Below are 13,280 nucleotides of genomic sequence, written 5' to 3'. Positions count from 1 at the left end.
TGGGGTCTCAAAGAGTCGGACACAACTGAGCGACTGAACTGAACTGAAAGTAGCATTTGGCTATAGTGGGTTTCCCTTGTAGCTCAGTTGGCAAAGAATCTGCCTGCAGTGCAGGAGACCTGGGTTCGATTCCTGCATCGGGAAGATCCCCTGGAGAAGGAAATGGCGACCCACTCCAGTATTCTTGCCCAGAGAATCTCATGGATAGAGGACCCTGGCAGGCTGCAGTCCATGGGGTAGCAAGAATTGGACACAACTTAGTGACTAAACCACCACCACCAGTCTGACTAAAATTCAGATGAAGCATTTAAAAAAAAATTACATTTTTTTAAATGATTTATCATTACAGAAACTAAGAGAAAAAGAATCTGCTTTACGGTTAGCAGAGGAGAATATTCTGTCAAGAGACAAAGTAATCAATGAACTGAGGCTTCGATTGCCTGCCACTGCAGAACAAGAAAAGCTTATAGCTGAGTTCTGCAGAAAAGAGGTGGAACCAAAATCTCATCACACATTGAAACTTGCTCATCAGACCATTGCAAACATGCAAGCAAGGTTAAATCAAAAGGAAGAAGTGTTGAAGAAGTATCAGCATCTGCTAGAAAAAGCCAGAGAGGTATTTTACTATGTTACGCTGTCTTATTTCTTATGGTGTTTTTTAGACAAATGCCAAATACTATTCTGCCCTGAAGTGGTGTTTCATTTCTTGTTTTCAAATGATTCTATTCAGGTATTGTTACTTTCACGTGATTGGATTACAGATCTGTCAGTAAAACTGGCAGTTTGTGTTATTGACTGAGTAAACCAGTAATGGCGTTCATGGTGAAACTATGATTTCAAGTTAATAGGTAAAGATTGAGGCAGTAAGTTAGAAAGAAATCCATCACACTGGTATCAGTGGAAATCAAATTTGCTGGAACTTTAAGGGGTAAAATCTAAAATTTAAAAATTTGCTAGAACAAGTTAAAAGATAATGAATACATATTATTCTAATATTAAGAATAAATTATACTCTAAGGCTAGGCTTGTCAAGTTGAACATGTGCTAGGGAAATGTATGCACATGTTGTTCCTTCCCTCTCATAAGGATTTTAGTATATTAAAGATAAAATATTTAAGACTTTTACAATGTAAATTTATATGAATCACAATATAAGCTATGGTTTTAATTTGTTATAAAACAGGAGCAAAGAGAAATTGTTAAGAAACATGAAGAAGAACTTCATATTCTTCATCGTAAATTAGAACTTCAGGCTGATAGTTCACTCAGTAAATTCAAAGAAACAGCTTGGGTAAGATTACAGTTTGGGTAAGAGTCTAGAAACTTTGTTCTATTCTTTATTGATTTTTCAGACCATGCAGTTGAAAATTTAGTTCTGTTTTGGGGGAGAGGGGATTGGAAGCCATCCTACTTTTTCTTTTTTTTTTGCCAGAATAATCTGAGAACACAGCTCTGATCATTTTTTTCCCTAGACCTACATTTGTTACAATTTACTGCTGCCTAGAAAATCATGTTTGTATTTCTTCCTCTGACCTCTGTCTTTCTTTTCAAATCTGCACATTATTAGTTTACCTGTATCTAACTGCTTTCTATGTTCTGAATTCAGTTTATTCTTGCCTCTTGATCATTGTGTTCTGTATGTGCAAAATGACCTGTCTTTCTTCTCCTAACATGCAAACCTTAGCTTCCTCAAACTTTAACTCATTAATTCAATCAACATTTATTTATTGATCCTTCCCTACATGTAGGTACTTTGCCAGATGCTGGGAATACAAAGAATAAGATCTCTATTTCCTGTCTTCTCTAAGCCTTCATTGCCTTCATTACATTTTAGATTTGATATTGTTTTGATCATTTAAGGAACCAAGTTAAAATTATGAGATAAGTATGGCATTGCATTGTACCTGCTCATGGCTAATATAATGATATTTCATAGGATTTGATAAAACAGTCTCCCACTCCAGTTCCTACCAACAAGCATTTTATTCGTTTGGCTGAGATGGAACAGACAGTAGCAGAGCAAGATGACTCTCTCTCCTCACTTGTGATCAAACTAAAACAAGTATCTCAAGATTTAGAGAGACAAAAAGAAATCACTGAATTAAAAATCAAAGAGTTTGAGAATGTGAAATTACGGTAAGTCTTAGAAATATATTGTAAATATAGGAAAATGGGAATAATGATATAATAAATATAAGTGTAAGCATTTGTTATATCATGCACTGGTTTAAAAATATTGACTATATTATCTCATTTTATCCTCAGTGCTACTGATGATATGGGAAAGTCATTCCATTTTGCAGATAGGAAGCTAAGCTACAGAAAGCCTCAGTAACATGCCTAGGAGAAGATGGGAAAGCCATGATTTGAATCTAGTCAGTCTGACTGAAAAGATTCTTGTGTAGAATCTCATCTTTAACCTTTGAAAATTTCCTCTTTATTATCTGTAAAGGAAAATGACAGTACTTACTCTGGCTCCTTCAGGGTGGTTATATGAAGGCCAAACGAGGCTACATATGGAAGTAGTTTGAAAATTGTAAAGTAACATAAATACAAAACTTTTATTTGTATACCTGTAACAGTTTGTGGCATACATTTAAGGCTCAAATATTTGTTGAATGAAATATTAATCTTTTTTATTAACTACATAAACAGTAGAGGGCTCACAGCATTCTCTATATTAGAAATTCTAAACATTGTCCAGTCATTTATCAGAATATATATTTTAAAACTAAAATAGGTATAGGAGTTCCCTGGTGATGCAGTGGTTAAGAATCCAGCTGCCAATGCAGGGGACCAGGATTCAGTCCCTGGTTCGGGAATATTGCACATGCAGCACGGCAACAATGCGCATGCACCACAGCTGCCGAGCCTGCGCACTGGAGCCTGCCAGCCTCAGCTGTTGGGCGCAGGGGCTGCAGCTGCTGAAGCCTGCGTGCTCTGGAGCCCATGTCCCGCCACACCTCAGTGAAATGCCCGCACTGCGACCAGAGAGCGCCCCTGCCTGCTCGCCGAAAGCCTGTATGCAGCAGCAAGGGCCCAGCACAGCCATAAACAAACAAATAAAATAAGACAGGTTTATATTTAGGTGTTTTGTAATCACTGTAGAACTATCTCTGGTGCTCAGTTTCTTATCTGAAAATAAAAATGAGAAAGTAAACTATTTAACTTACAATTCTATTCCATCTCTGAGGTCCTTATTAGAACCTTTGATTTTTTTTTTTTTTTTTTAAGAACCTTTGATTTTTTTATTCATTAATCCAAGATGCTTCTGACAAAGATAACACTATTTTTGCTTTATTAAGAAGCTGCCACTTTAAATAAACTATTCTCTAAGAGAAAAGAGAATTAAAGTAGCATGTGGTATATTTTCAATCTGTATTTCCTCTTTCTGTGAAACTTTATACATGAGGTGCTGTTTTTGATATATAAAGTTTCTGCCATATTTTAGAGCATAACAGTTCTTTCATTTCTGAATCTGATTCTTGGATGTTGAAAATAATCAACTTTTGATATTACCTTGTATATTTAATATTTTGCCACCTGAAACACTTGAAGTTGTTGTTTTGTACCTTTGTCATTTTAGCTTAAAGCTAATACTTTTATTCTCTGTGTGCACAATGGTATGCATGCATATTTTAATGCTTCTTAGACAATTATAGTTCTGTGTGATTTCTTTAGTGAAACCTTATATTTTTATAGTTTGATGATTATTTAAAGTGACTTAAGTTTTTGCTGTAAGAAAGAAGTCTCAGATTGTTTAATACTGTACCTGTTGATAGCTTAACATACCTTTCTCTCATTGAACAAAGTTTAATAATTTGAATCTCCATATTGATGGCCTTATTAATGTAATATCTATATAAATACAGTGAACTGGATGTAATGATGTAATTCCATTTATAAGACTAATGTTGAATGAACAGTAGGATTAATTGAATTAACTATGTTTTTGGACATGCATGCGTGCATAATCACTTCAGTTATAAAAAGTCTTTGGTTACTACTATAGTGTCTACTTCCAAATAGTATACAGCTACAGAGTTTTAGATACAATGCTAGTGACTTTAAAACCATATACAAATTAAGAGTACACATGGATGGTTTCTGTGAAAGTTTATCTTTTGTCTTTGTAAATGTCACTATAGGGCAGTGGTTCTCAAGCAGAAGTGATTTTGCTCTCCTCTCCCCTCAGGGACATTTGATGTAGACATATTTGATGAATGACTAGAAGGTACTACTTGCATCTCATGGGTAGAAGAAAGGAATACTGCTAAATGTTTTAAAATGCATAGACAGTAACCCCCACCCCCAATGAAGAATTATCCAGCAAAAATGTCAATAGTGCCATGGTTGAGAAACCCTTATGTAAAGGAAGCAGTTGCATCTTGCAGGAACCATAATATTTAAAGTGTTATTTTGTTCATTCTCTATATTATTTCATCTAGAGCCACAAATTACTGATGCAGTTGTTGCAAAAACAGTAGACAGAAACTGAAAGAAAGTCTGTTTTATGTTAAGTTAAATAGTAGTTAAATAGAGTAACGAATTGTTCATCTTTCAGGATTTGGATCAAGACTTAGATTTTTAAGGATACTGAGGACCAAACATTTGTTCTTTGTAAAATTTGTATCAATCAAACTGTTAATTACAGCAACCACTCTACTAAATACATGTTTGCTATATATTAGGCTCCAAGAAAATCATGCAGATGAAGTGAAAAAAATAAAAACAGAAGTAGAGAATTTGAGGTGTCTTCTGGTGCAATCACAAAAGGAGTCACAAAGTTTAAAATCTGAACTTCAGACTCAAAAAGAAGCAAATTCAAGAGCTCCAACAACTAAAATGAGAAATCTAGTAGAAAGGCTAAAGAGCCAACTAGCCTTGAAAGAGAAACAACAAAAAGTAAGTAACAATAGAAAGTTACCAAGATTTCAGAAAAACTTGTGGTAGAATGTTTTTAGCGAAGATTTGTAAAAGATGATAGCATGCATTTCTGTCTTGTAATAAAAAGTATAAACGTTATCTTAAGCTGTTAAGCAAGGTTGGGTCTTTCAAGATAATTCTTTTAAAAAGGCCTATAAGTTGGTGGTGTTTTTAAGTTCAAATATAGTCCAAATTGGGCTTTCCTGGTGGCTCAGACAGTAAAGAATCTGTCTCCAATGCGGGAGACCTGGGTTCGATCCCTGGATTGGGAAGATCCCTGAAGAAGGAAATGGCTACTCACTCCGTGGAGAATTCCATGGGCAGAGGAGCCTGGTGGCTGCAGCCCATGGGGTCACAAAGAGTCGGACACGACTGAGTGACTAACACGTCTACACATCGTCCAACTTCTCTTTCTGTGTTTTCAGTCTGATTTGCGGGCTAGCTATAGGAAATAAAGAGAAATCTTCTTGAAAATATTCTCTCTCCTTTTCTGTTAGGATGCTCTGTTACTGAGGCCTTTTTTTTTTTTCTTTTTTTTTTTTACTGAGGCCATTTTGAACAGTTTAAATAATTGAAAAATTTTAAACAATTCTGGGGATTAAGAGGGAGATAGGATAGGAGGAGGAAAGATTAAAGAAGGAGATCTCAGAGAGAGTGCTGTGAAAAGGAGTTGGTCAGTGGATTAACAGATTGGCTTGTTTTCCATTTATCTTAGATTTTGTATATAATTAACTGTTTTAGAAGGTGCTACTGTTTTTCTGTGCTAGCTCATGAAATTTATTGGCGAATTTTAAGTCTTTTCTAATCTTAGCAGCAGCAGCAGCAATCTTGTAACTTTGTCTTCTTAAATTCAATTAATTTCACATGGAAGCATATATTAAGTGAGTAATTTAAATAAATATTTCATCATAGAATTTTGAGAATAAAACATGCCTGGGTTGTATAATGCAGCTTGTTTGATTTAATGCTAGATTTTCACAAATATCATTATCAAGATTTGAATTCTCACACTCAATTTGGGAAGAATTGAGTTCACTTACTAATGGAAATCCATTTGAAACAGTTGGGTTGTTTGTGAACACTGATTAAACTCATGATATTATAAGAGGATAGTTTAAAGTAGTGAATCTTATGTATATTTTATATTACATGTTTCTCATATAAAGTGTCATTTTTTAAAAATTATGTGTTTTGGAACTTTTAGGCACTTAGTCGGGCACTGTTGGAACTTCGGGCAGACATGACCGCAGCAGCTGAAGAACGTATTATCTCTGTGACTTCTCAGAAAGAGGCAAATCTCAATGTCCAACAGATTGTGGATCGACAAACTAAAGAGCTAAAGGTGAACATCAACATGTGCATTCATGTAACAGAATTCCCACTAATTCTCGTTGGAAGAAAATTCACTTAGATATATAATAATTTTGATAATGAATAAGGAATTTATTCTAATAAATAATTGGTGGGATAGATGTACAAATACTCACAGTTTTGAACATTAAACATCTTTATCATATTCACTGAATATTGTCTTGAAGGTTAGTAAAGGGTAGTCCTTTATAAGATAGTCCTCTTAACAGAATTAAATTTAAGAAACATTTTTCTTAGGCCTTTTTAATTCTGTATTGATGAGTGAGATTAGTTTTTGCTGAGTTCATAATATGACTTAGTTGGCTTTCCTTTTTTAAAAGCCCCTGAAATAGTTTATGGAAATCATGTAGTCCACATTTAATCTATACGGCTGCCTAACATTAAAGCCTTTTCTTTTTAAAATTATTTCTTAATTTTTGACAGTGTATTATTTTCTTACCCAGTTATTAGGTTTATTACTGTATGAAATTTTTTTTCTAAAATGTGTACATTTAATTGTGATTTTTAAATTTCTTTACATAAAGTTTCATATAGTTTGAATAAAATGAAAAATTTAGTTTTTAGATGTTTTGTTTGTAATTTTTATTTACTTTTGGTTAATTTATATATACCCTTTATCACCATTAAACCATCTAAGGACTGGATTTTACTCAGATTTTTAAAATCTCCTATTGGACCTATTGAGATTATTAACATAGTTGACAGTAAAAATCCAGTAAGTCATAAATATGTAAATAGGTATAGTCCTGTGATGATCAGTGCCTTTCTCTTTGTCTGCTGAAATTTACAAAAATTCTCTTTGTCTGAAATTTCTGCTCTGAATTCCTCAAATACTTCCAGTAATTTTTCTTGAAACCATTTTTGACTTTTCCAAGGGAGTTTGTATTTTGTGTAACTGTAATAATACTACTAATTTCCTATTAGGGCTATAGGTAATCCCTTTGGGCCTGTAATAATGTATTTAACAAAACATATATTAAGGATCGATATTCCCATCAATGTTGCTATCTAGGACAGCTTGGAACTCCTTTCTAGTGGCTTATGTATACCGTCTAGTACTATGAGCTTTTATGTCTTGTCTTTACAAAACAGACTACGAACTACTAAAAGACTTTTGTTTTATGCTGTTCTTAGGCTTCACAGTATTTTTAAAAAATGCTTTATACAATGATATTTACTTGTTTTTCTAATAAATTAATTCCGCCAAAATGAAACATTTGCTTAGTTGATGAAATTTTGGCTCTAGGTGTTTGCTGAAGATGAATTGCTTTAGACTGGTTTTTCATGTTTTGTTTTTTCCCTGAAAGTAGACTTAGTTCATTTGAAATGAAGATAGAAGAATTTATGTAGTTTGTGGTGGGTTTTTTTGCATGTGTGTACTTAAAAATCTAGATTGAAACTTTCTTATTAGTAAGTATTAGTGGTGTACTTTATTATTATTGCTTTTATCATTGATATTTGCTGAAGATTTATGATTTATACCTTTCTTTGTCTTGTATTAGTCACAAGTTGAAGATTTAAGTGAAAATATTTTAAAACTTAAAGAAGCTCTTAAAACAAGTAAAAACAGAGAAAACTCACTAACTGATAATTTGAATGACTTAACCAATGAACTGCAAAATAAACAAAAAGCCTATAGTAAAATGCTTAGAGAGAAAGATGGAGTTGATCAAGAGAATAATGAACTGAAGAGGCAAATTAAAAGATTAACCAGTGGATTACAGGTAATCTTATATTTAATTGTGATAATGTTTTGATTTACAATATACAGGTAGTAGTTTATTTCCACTTTTTCTTTTTATCTATAATATTTGCTAAAACTAGCTTTCAGATCACTTTGATTAATGTAGCCACTAATTCCTTCAGTGACCCCTATTATATTTGTAGTTTTAAAGTAGATATCTTTTTAAAATATAGAAGTAGTTACCATGTTATGCTTAAATATCAACAGTGTCATTTAGAAAGTATGGTTAGTTGTAGTCTCAAAGTTTCTACAGTTGGAATATTTATCATGTAAAACTACATCTTGTTTTTTAGGGCAAACCTCTGATGGATAACAAACAAAGTTTAATTGAAGAACTCCAAAAGAAAATTAAAAAGCTAGAAAGTCAACTGGAAAGAAAGATGGATGAAGCAGAAATGAAACCTATGAAAGAAAAGGTATGTGAAGAGATGTACTGATATGTTTAAGGTAGTGATAGTTAAATATGTAGTTAAAGACTAGATAATTTGTTGATCTGTGGACCTGATACATATACCATAAGTGGTACTGGGTAACATAGAGACATTCAAGACAAATGTCTGTCTTTTAGGAATTTACTAGTCTACTTGAAGAGATACCAGTAACTCTTAGTCAGAAATTACTCTTCTTTCTGACATTACAGTATCCAAAATCCTTTTATATGTATTCAGCTGTATTTATCACTTTTCCCAGTGTAATTATTTATATAGATTGGTTTGTACAGACCTTTGGGAAAGAAATCTGGGCATTTTTATCCTTCCTTCTTGAACCAGATGTGTCCTATTTAATCCTTCAGTGGACTGGATTATTATTATTTCAGAGTAAACGGAGGGACTTGGATATATTCAGTGTTTGCAGTAATAATCAATAACCAAACCACTCATAAATTGATTCTGTAGTGTGAAAAATAGCTTGAAATTTTCTTACAAGTTAACTAGTAAACTATTTTGTAGTAAAAAATAACTGATAGAAATAATCTAAAGAAGAACCCAAATTGGCCAAAATCCATATAATTAAACTTGTTGTAAATAATTTGTTATTACTTACAGAGTGCCAGAGAAGAAGTAATTAGGTGGGAAGAAGGTAAAAAATGGCAAGCCAAAATAGAGGGAATTCGAAACAAGTTAAAAGAGAAAGAGGGAGAAGTCTATATTCTAACAAAGCAATTGACTACTTTGAAGGATCTTTTTGCCAAGTGAGTTTAATGTAAAACAAATTTAATTATGTACACATTTTCATTTACCTGAAAGTTATGTAGTTTTTGTGTACTTGCTAAAATGAGAAATTCTCTAGCATTATCATTTATTATCCATATTTTACTTTTTATTTTCTTTAAAATATGTGCTAAATATATTTTAACAGTTTCTAAGTGGAATTTCTTTAAGTTAGCTCATAGCAAATAGAGAATGATCTGGTTTTTGCATATATGTCTTATAATAAGGAGGTTGCAATTTAATAAATTGAACAAACCAAACAGTGAATGGTACATTTTCATGATTCTGTATTAAATCCCACAGAGCTGATAAAGAGAAACTTACCCTGCAAAGAAAACTGAAAACAACTGGCCTGACTGTAGATCAGGTTATGGCAGCACGAGCACTGGAGTCAGAAAAAGAGTTAGAAGAATTGAAAAAGAGAAATCTTGACTTAGAAAACGACATATCATATATGAGGTAAGCTAATACACTGACATGCAGAATGATATAATAAACCATACATATACCATAAAAGGTACTGGGTAACACAGGAAGTTCAAGACAATTCCTTTAGGAATTTACTAGTCTGCTTGAAGAGACTGCAGTAACTCTTGGTCAGAAATTACTAAGCATGGCCCTGCACATCAGAACTAGACCCAGTTTCCCCCTCAGTCAGTCTCTCGCATCAGGAAGCTTCCAGAAGCCCCTTATCCTTGTCCCTCAGAGGGCAGACAGAGTGAACACCACAGTCACAGAAAACTAATCACACCGATTACATGGACCACAAACTTGTCTAACTCAATGAAACTATGAGCCACCCAAGACAGACCGGTCATGGTGAAGAGCTCTGGCAAAACGTGCTCCACTGGAGAACAGAAGGGCAAACCATTTCAGTATTCTTGCCTTGAGAACCCCATGAACAGTGTGAGAAGGCAAAACAATAGGACACTGAAAGATGAACTGCCCAGGTCGGTAGGTGCCCACATGCTACTGGAGAAGAGTGGAGAAATAACTCCAGAGAGAATGAAGAGACAGAGTCAAAGCAAAAGCAACGCCCAGTTGTGGATGCGACTGGTGATGGAAGTCTGATGCTATGAGAAACAATACTGCATAGGAACCTGGAATGTTGGGTCCATGAAGCAGGGTAAATTAGAAGTGGTCAAATAGGAGACACAAAGGGTGAACATCGACATTTTAGGAATCAGGGAACTAAAATGGACTGGAATGGACAAATTTAACTCAGAGGACCAATATATCTACTACTATGGGCAAGAATACCCTAGAAGAAATGGAGTAGCCATCATAGTCAACAAAAGAGGTCAAAATGCAGTACTTAGATGCAGTCTCAAAAATGACAGAATGATCTCTGTTCATTTCCAAGGCAAACAATTCAATATCACAGTAATCCAAGTGTGTGCCCTAACCAGTAATGCTGAAGAAGTTGAAGTTGGCCGTTTCTATGAAGACCTACAAGACCTTCTAGAACTAACACCCAAAAAAGATGTCCTTTTCATCATAGGGGACTGGAATGCAAAATTAGGAAGTCAAGAGATACCTGGAGTGACAGGCAAGTTTGGCCTTGGAGTACAAAATGAATCAGGACAAAGACTAACAGAGGTTTGACAAGAGAATGCACTGGTCATAGCAAACACCCTCTTCCAATAGCACTAGAGAAGACTTTACACATGGAGAACACCAGATGATCAGTACCAAAATCAAATTGATTATATAATTTGCAGCCAAATATGGAGAAGCTCTATACAGTTAGCAAAAACAAGACCGGGAGCAGACTGTGGCTCAGATCATGAACTCCTTATTGCCAAATTCAGACTTAAATTGAAGAAAGTAGGGAAAACCACTCAGGTAAGACCTAAATCAAATCCCTTACGATTATACAGTGGAAGTGACAAATAGATTCAAGGGATTAGATCTGATAGACAGAGTGCCTGAAGAACTGTGGATGGAGGTTCATGACATTGTACAGGAGGCAGTGATCAAGACCATCTCCAAGAAAAACGCAAAAAGGTAAAATGATTGTCTGAGAAGGCCTTACAAATAGCTGAGAAGAGAAGTGAAAGGCAAAGGAGAAAAGGAAAGATATACCCATTTGAATGCAGAGTTCCAAACAATAGCATGGAGAGATAAGAAAGCCTTCCTCAGCGATCGATGTAAAGAAATAGAGGAAAACAACAGAATGGGAAAGACTATAGATCTTTTCAAGAAAATTAGAGATACCAAGGGAACATATCATGTAAAGATGGACACAATAAAGGACAGAAATGGTATGAAACTAATGGAAGCAGAAGATATTAAGATGAGGTGGCAAGAATATACAGAAGCACTCTACAAAAAAGTAGGGTCTTCATGACCCAGATAACCATGATGGTGTGATCACTCACCTAGAGCCATACATTCCTAGAATGTGAATTCAAGTGGACCTTGGGAAGAATCACTACGAACAAAGCTAGTGGAGGTGATGGAATTCCAGTTGAGGTATTTCAGATCCTAAAATATGAAGCTATTCAAGTGCTGCACTCAGTATGCCAACAAATTTGGAAAACTTAGCAGTGGCCACAGGACTAGAAAAGGTCAGTTTTCATTTCAATCCCAAAGAAAGGCAATGCTAAGGAATGTTCAAACTCCCCCATAATTGCACTCATCTCACATGCTAGCAAAGTAATGCTCAAAATTCCTCAAGTGAACCTTCAATAGTACGTGAACCATGAAATTCCAGATGTTCAAGCTGGATTTAGAAAAGGCAGAGGAACCAGAGATCAAATTGCCAACATCTGTTGGATCATTGATAAAGCCAGAGAGTTGAAGAAAAACATCTACTTCTGATTTATTAACTACTCCAAAGCCTTTGACTGTGTGGATCACAACAAACAGTGGAAAATTCTTAAAATGATAGGAATACCAGACCTCCTTACCTGACTCCTGAGAAATCTGTTTGTAGGTCAAGAAGTCACAGTTAGATCTGGACATGGAACAACAGACTGGTTCCAAATAGGGAAAGGAGTACGTCAAGGTTGATATTGTCACCCTGCTTATTTCACTTATATGCAGAGTATATCATGTGAAATGCCAGGCTGGATGAAACACAAGCTGGAACCAAGATTGCCGGGAGAAATATCAGTAACCTCAGATATGCAGATGACACCACCCTTATGGCAGAAGGAGAAGAAGAACTAAAGAGCCTTTTGATGAAAGTGAAAGAGGAGAGTGAAAAAGTTGGCTTAAAACTCAACATTCAGAAAACTAAGATCATGGCCTCTGGTCCCATCACTTCATGGCAAATAGGTGGGGAAACAATGGAAACAGGGAGAGGCTTTAGTTTTTTGGGCTCCAAAATCACTGCATGTGGTCACTGTAGCCATGAAATTAAAAAACGCTTGCTCCTTGGTAGAAAAGCTATGACCAACCTAGATAGCATATTAAAAAGAAGAGACATTACTTTGCAAACAAAGGTCCATCTAGTCAAAGCTGTTGTTTTTCCAGTAGTCATGTATGGATGTAAAAGTTGGACTAATAAGAAAGCTGAGCACCAAAGAATTGATGCTTTTGAATTGTGGTGTTGGAGAAGACTCTTGAGAGTCCCTTGGACTGCAAGGAGATCCAACCAGCCATCCTAAAGGTAATCAGTCCTGAATATTCATTGGAAGGACTGATATTGAAGCTGAAACTCCAATACTTTGGCCACCTGATGCGAAGAACTGACTCATTAGAAAAAACCCTGATGCTGGGAAAGATTGAAGGCAGGAGGAGAAGGGGGTGACAGAGGATGAGATGGTTGGATGACGTCACTGACTTGATGGACGTGAGTTTGAGGAAGCTTCAGGAGTTGGTGATGGACAGGGAAGCCTGACGTTCTGCAGTCCATGGGATCTGAGAGTCAGACACGACTGAGTGACTGAAATGAACTGAACTGATAATAAATGTGTGTTATCTTAAGCTTGAGTTCTGGTGATTCTTTTCCCATGTGAGTAGAGGTTTTCCTGGTTCTTTTACATCACAGGATATGGATTGTATTATTGAGCTCTGAACAC

General features: G+C 35.2%; 1 protein-coding gene across 5 annotated transcripts in view; it reads left to right on the top strand.

The window, feature by feature from the left end:
* CEP290 (centrosomal protein 290) overlaps positions 1–13,280 on the top strand; it is an 89,023-nt gene that overhangs the window by 54,292 nt on the left and 21,451 nt on the right. For all 5 annotated transcript variants that reach the window (XM_061125460.1, XM_061125452.1, XM_061125469.1 and 2 more), the window contains exons 34-42: positions 350–616; positions 1,184–1,291; positions 1,937–2,136; positions 4,692–4,905; positions 6,131–6,268; positions 7,800–8,021; positions 8,335–8,457; positions 9,088–9,233; positions 9,556–9,711. In XM_061125460.1, the coding sequence (XP_060981443.1) occupies positions 350–616; positions 1,184–1,291; positions 1,937–2,136; positions 4,692–4,905; positions 6,131–6,268; positions 7,800–8,021; positions 8,335–8,457; positions 9,088–9,233; positions 9,556–9,711 (1,574 nt within the window). The remainder of the gene's footprint in view (positions 1–349; positions 617–1,183; positions 1,292–1,936; positions 2,137–4,691; positions 4,906–6,130; positions 6,269–7,799; positions 8,022–8,334; positions 8,458–9,087; positions 9,234–9,555; positions 9,712–13,280) is intronic.

The sequence above is a fragment of the Dama dama genome, chromosome 3, assembly GCF_033118175.1.
Source record: "Dama dama isolate Ldn47 chromosome 3, ASM3311817v1, whole genome shotgun sequence".
Taxonomy (NCBI): Eukaryota; Metazoa; Chordata; class Mammalia; order Artiodactyla; family Cervidae; genus Dama; species Dama dama.
This window is presented reverse-complemented; position numbering and strand designations above follow the sequence as displayed.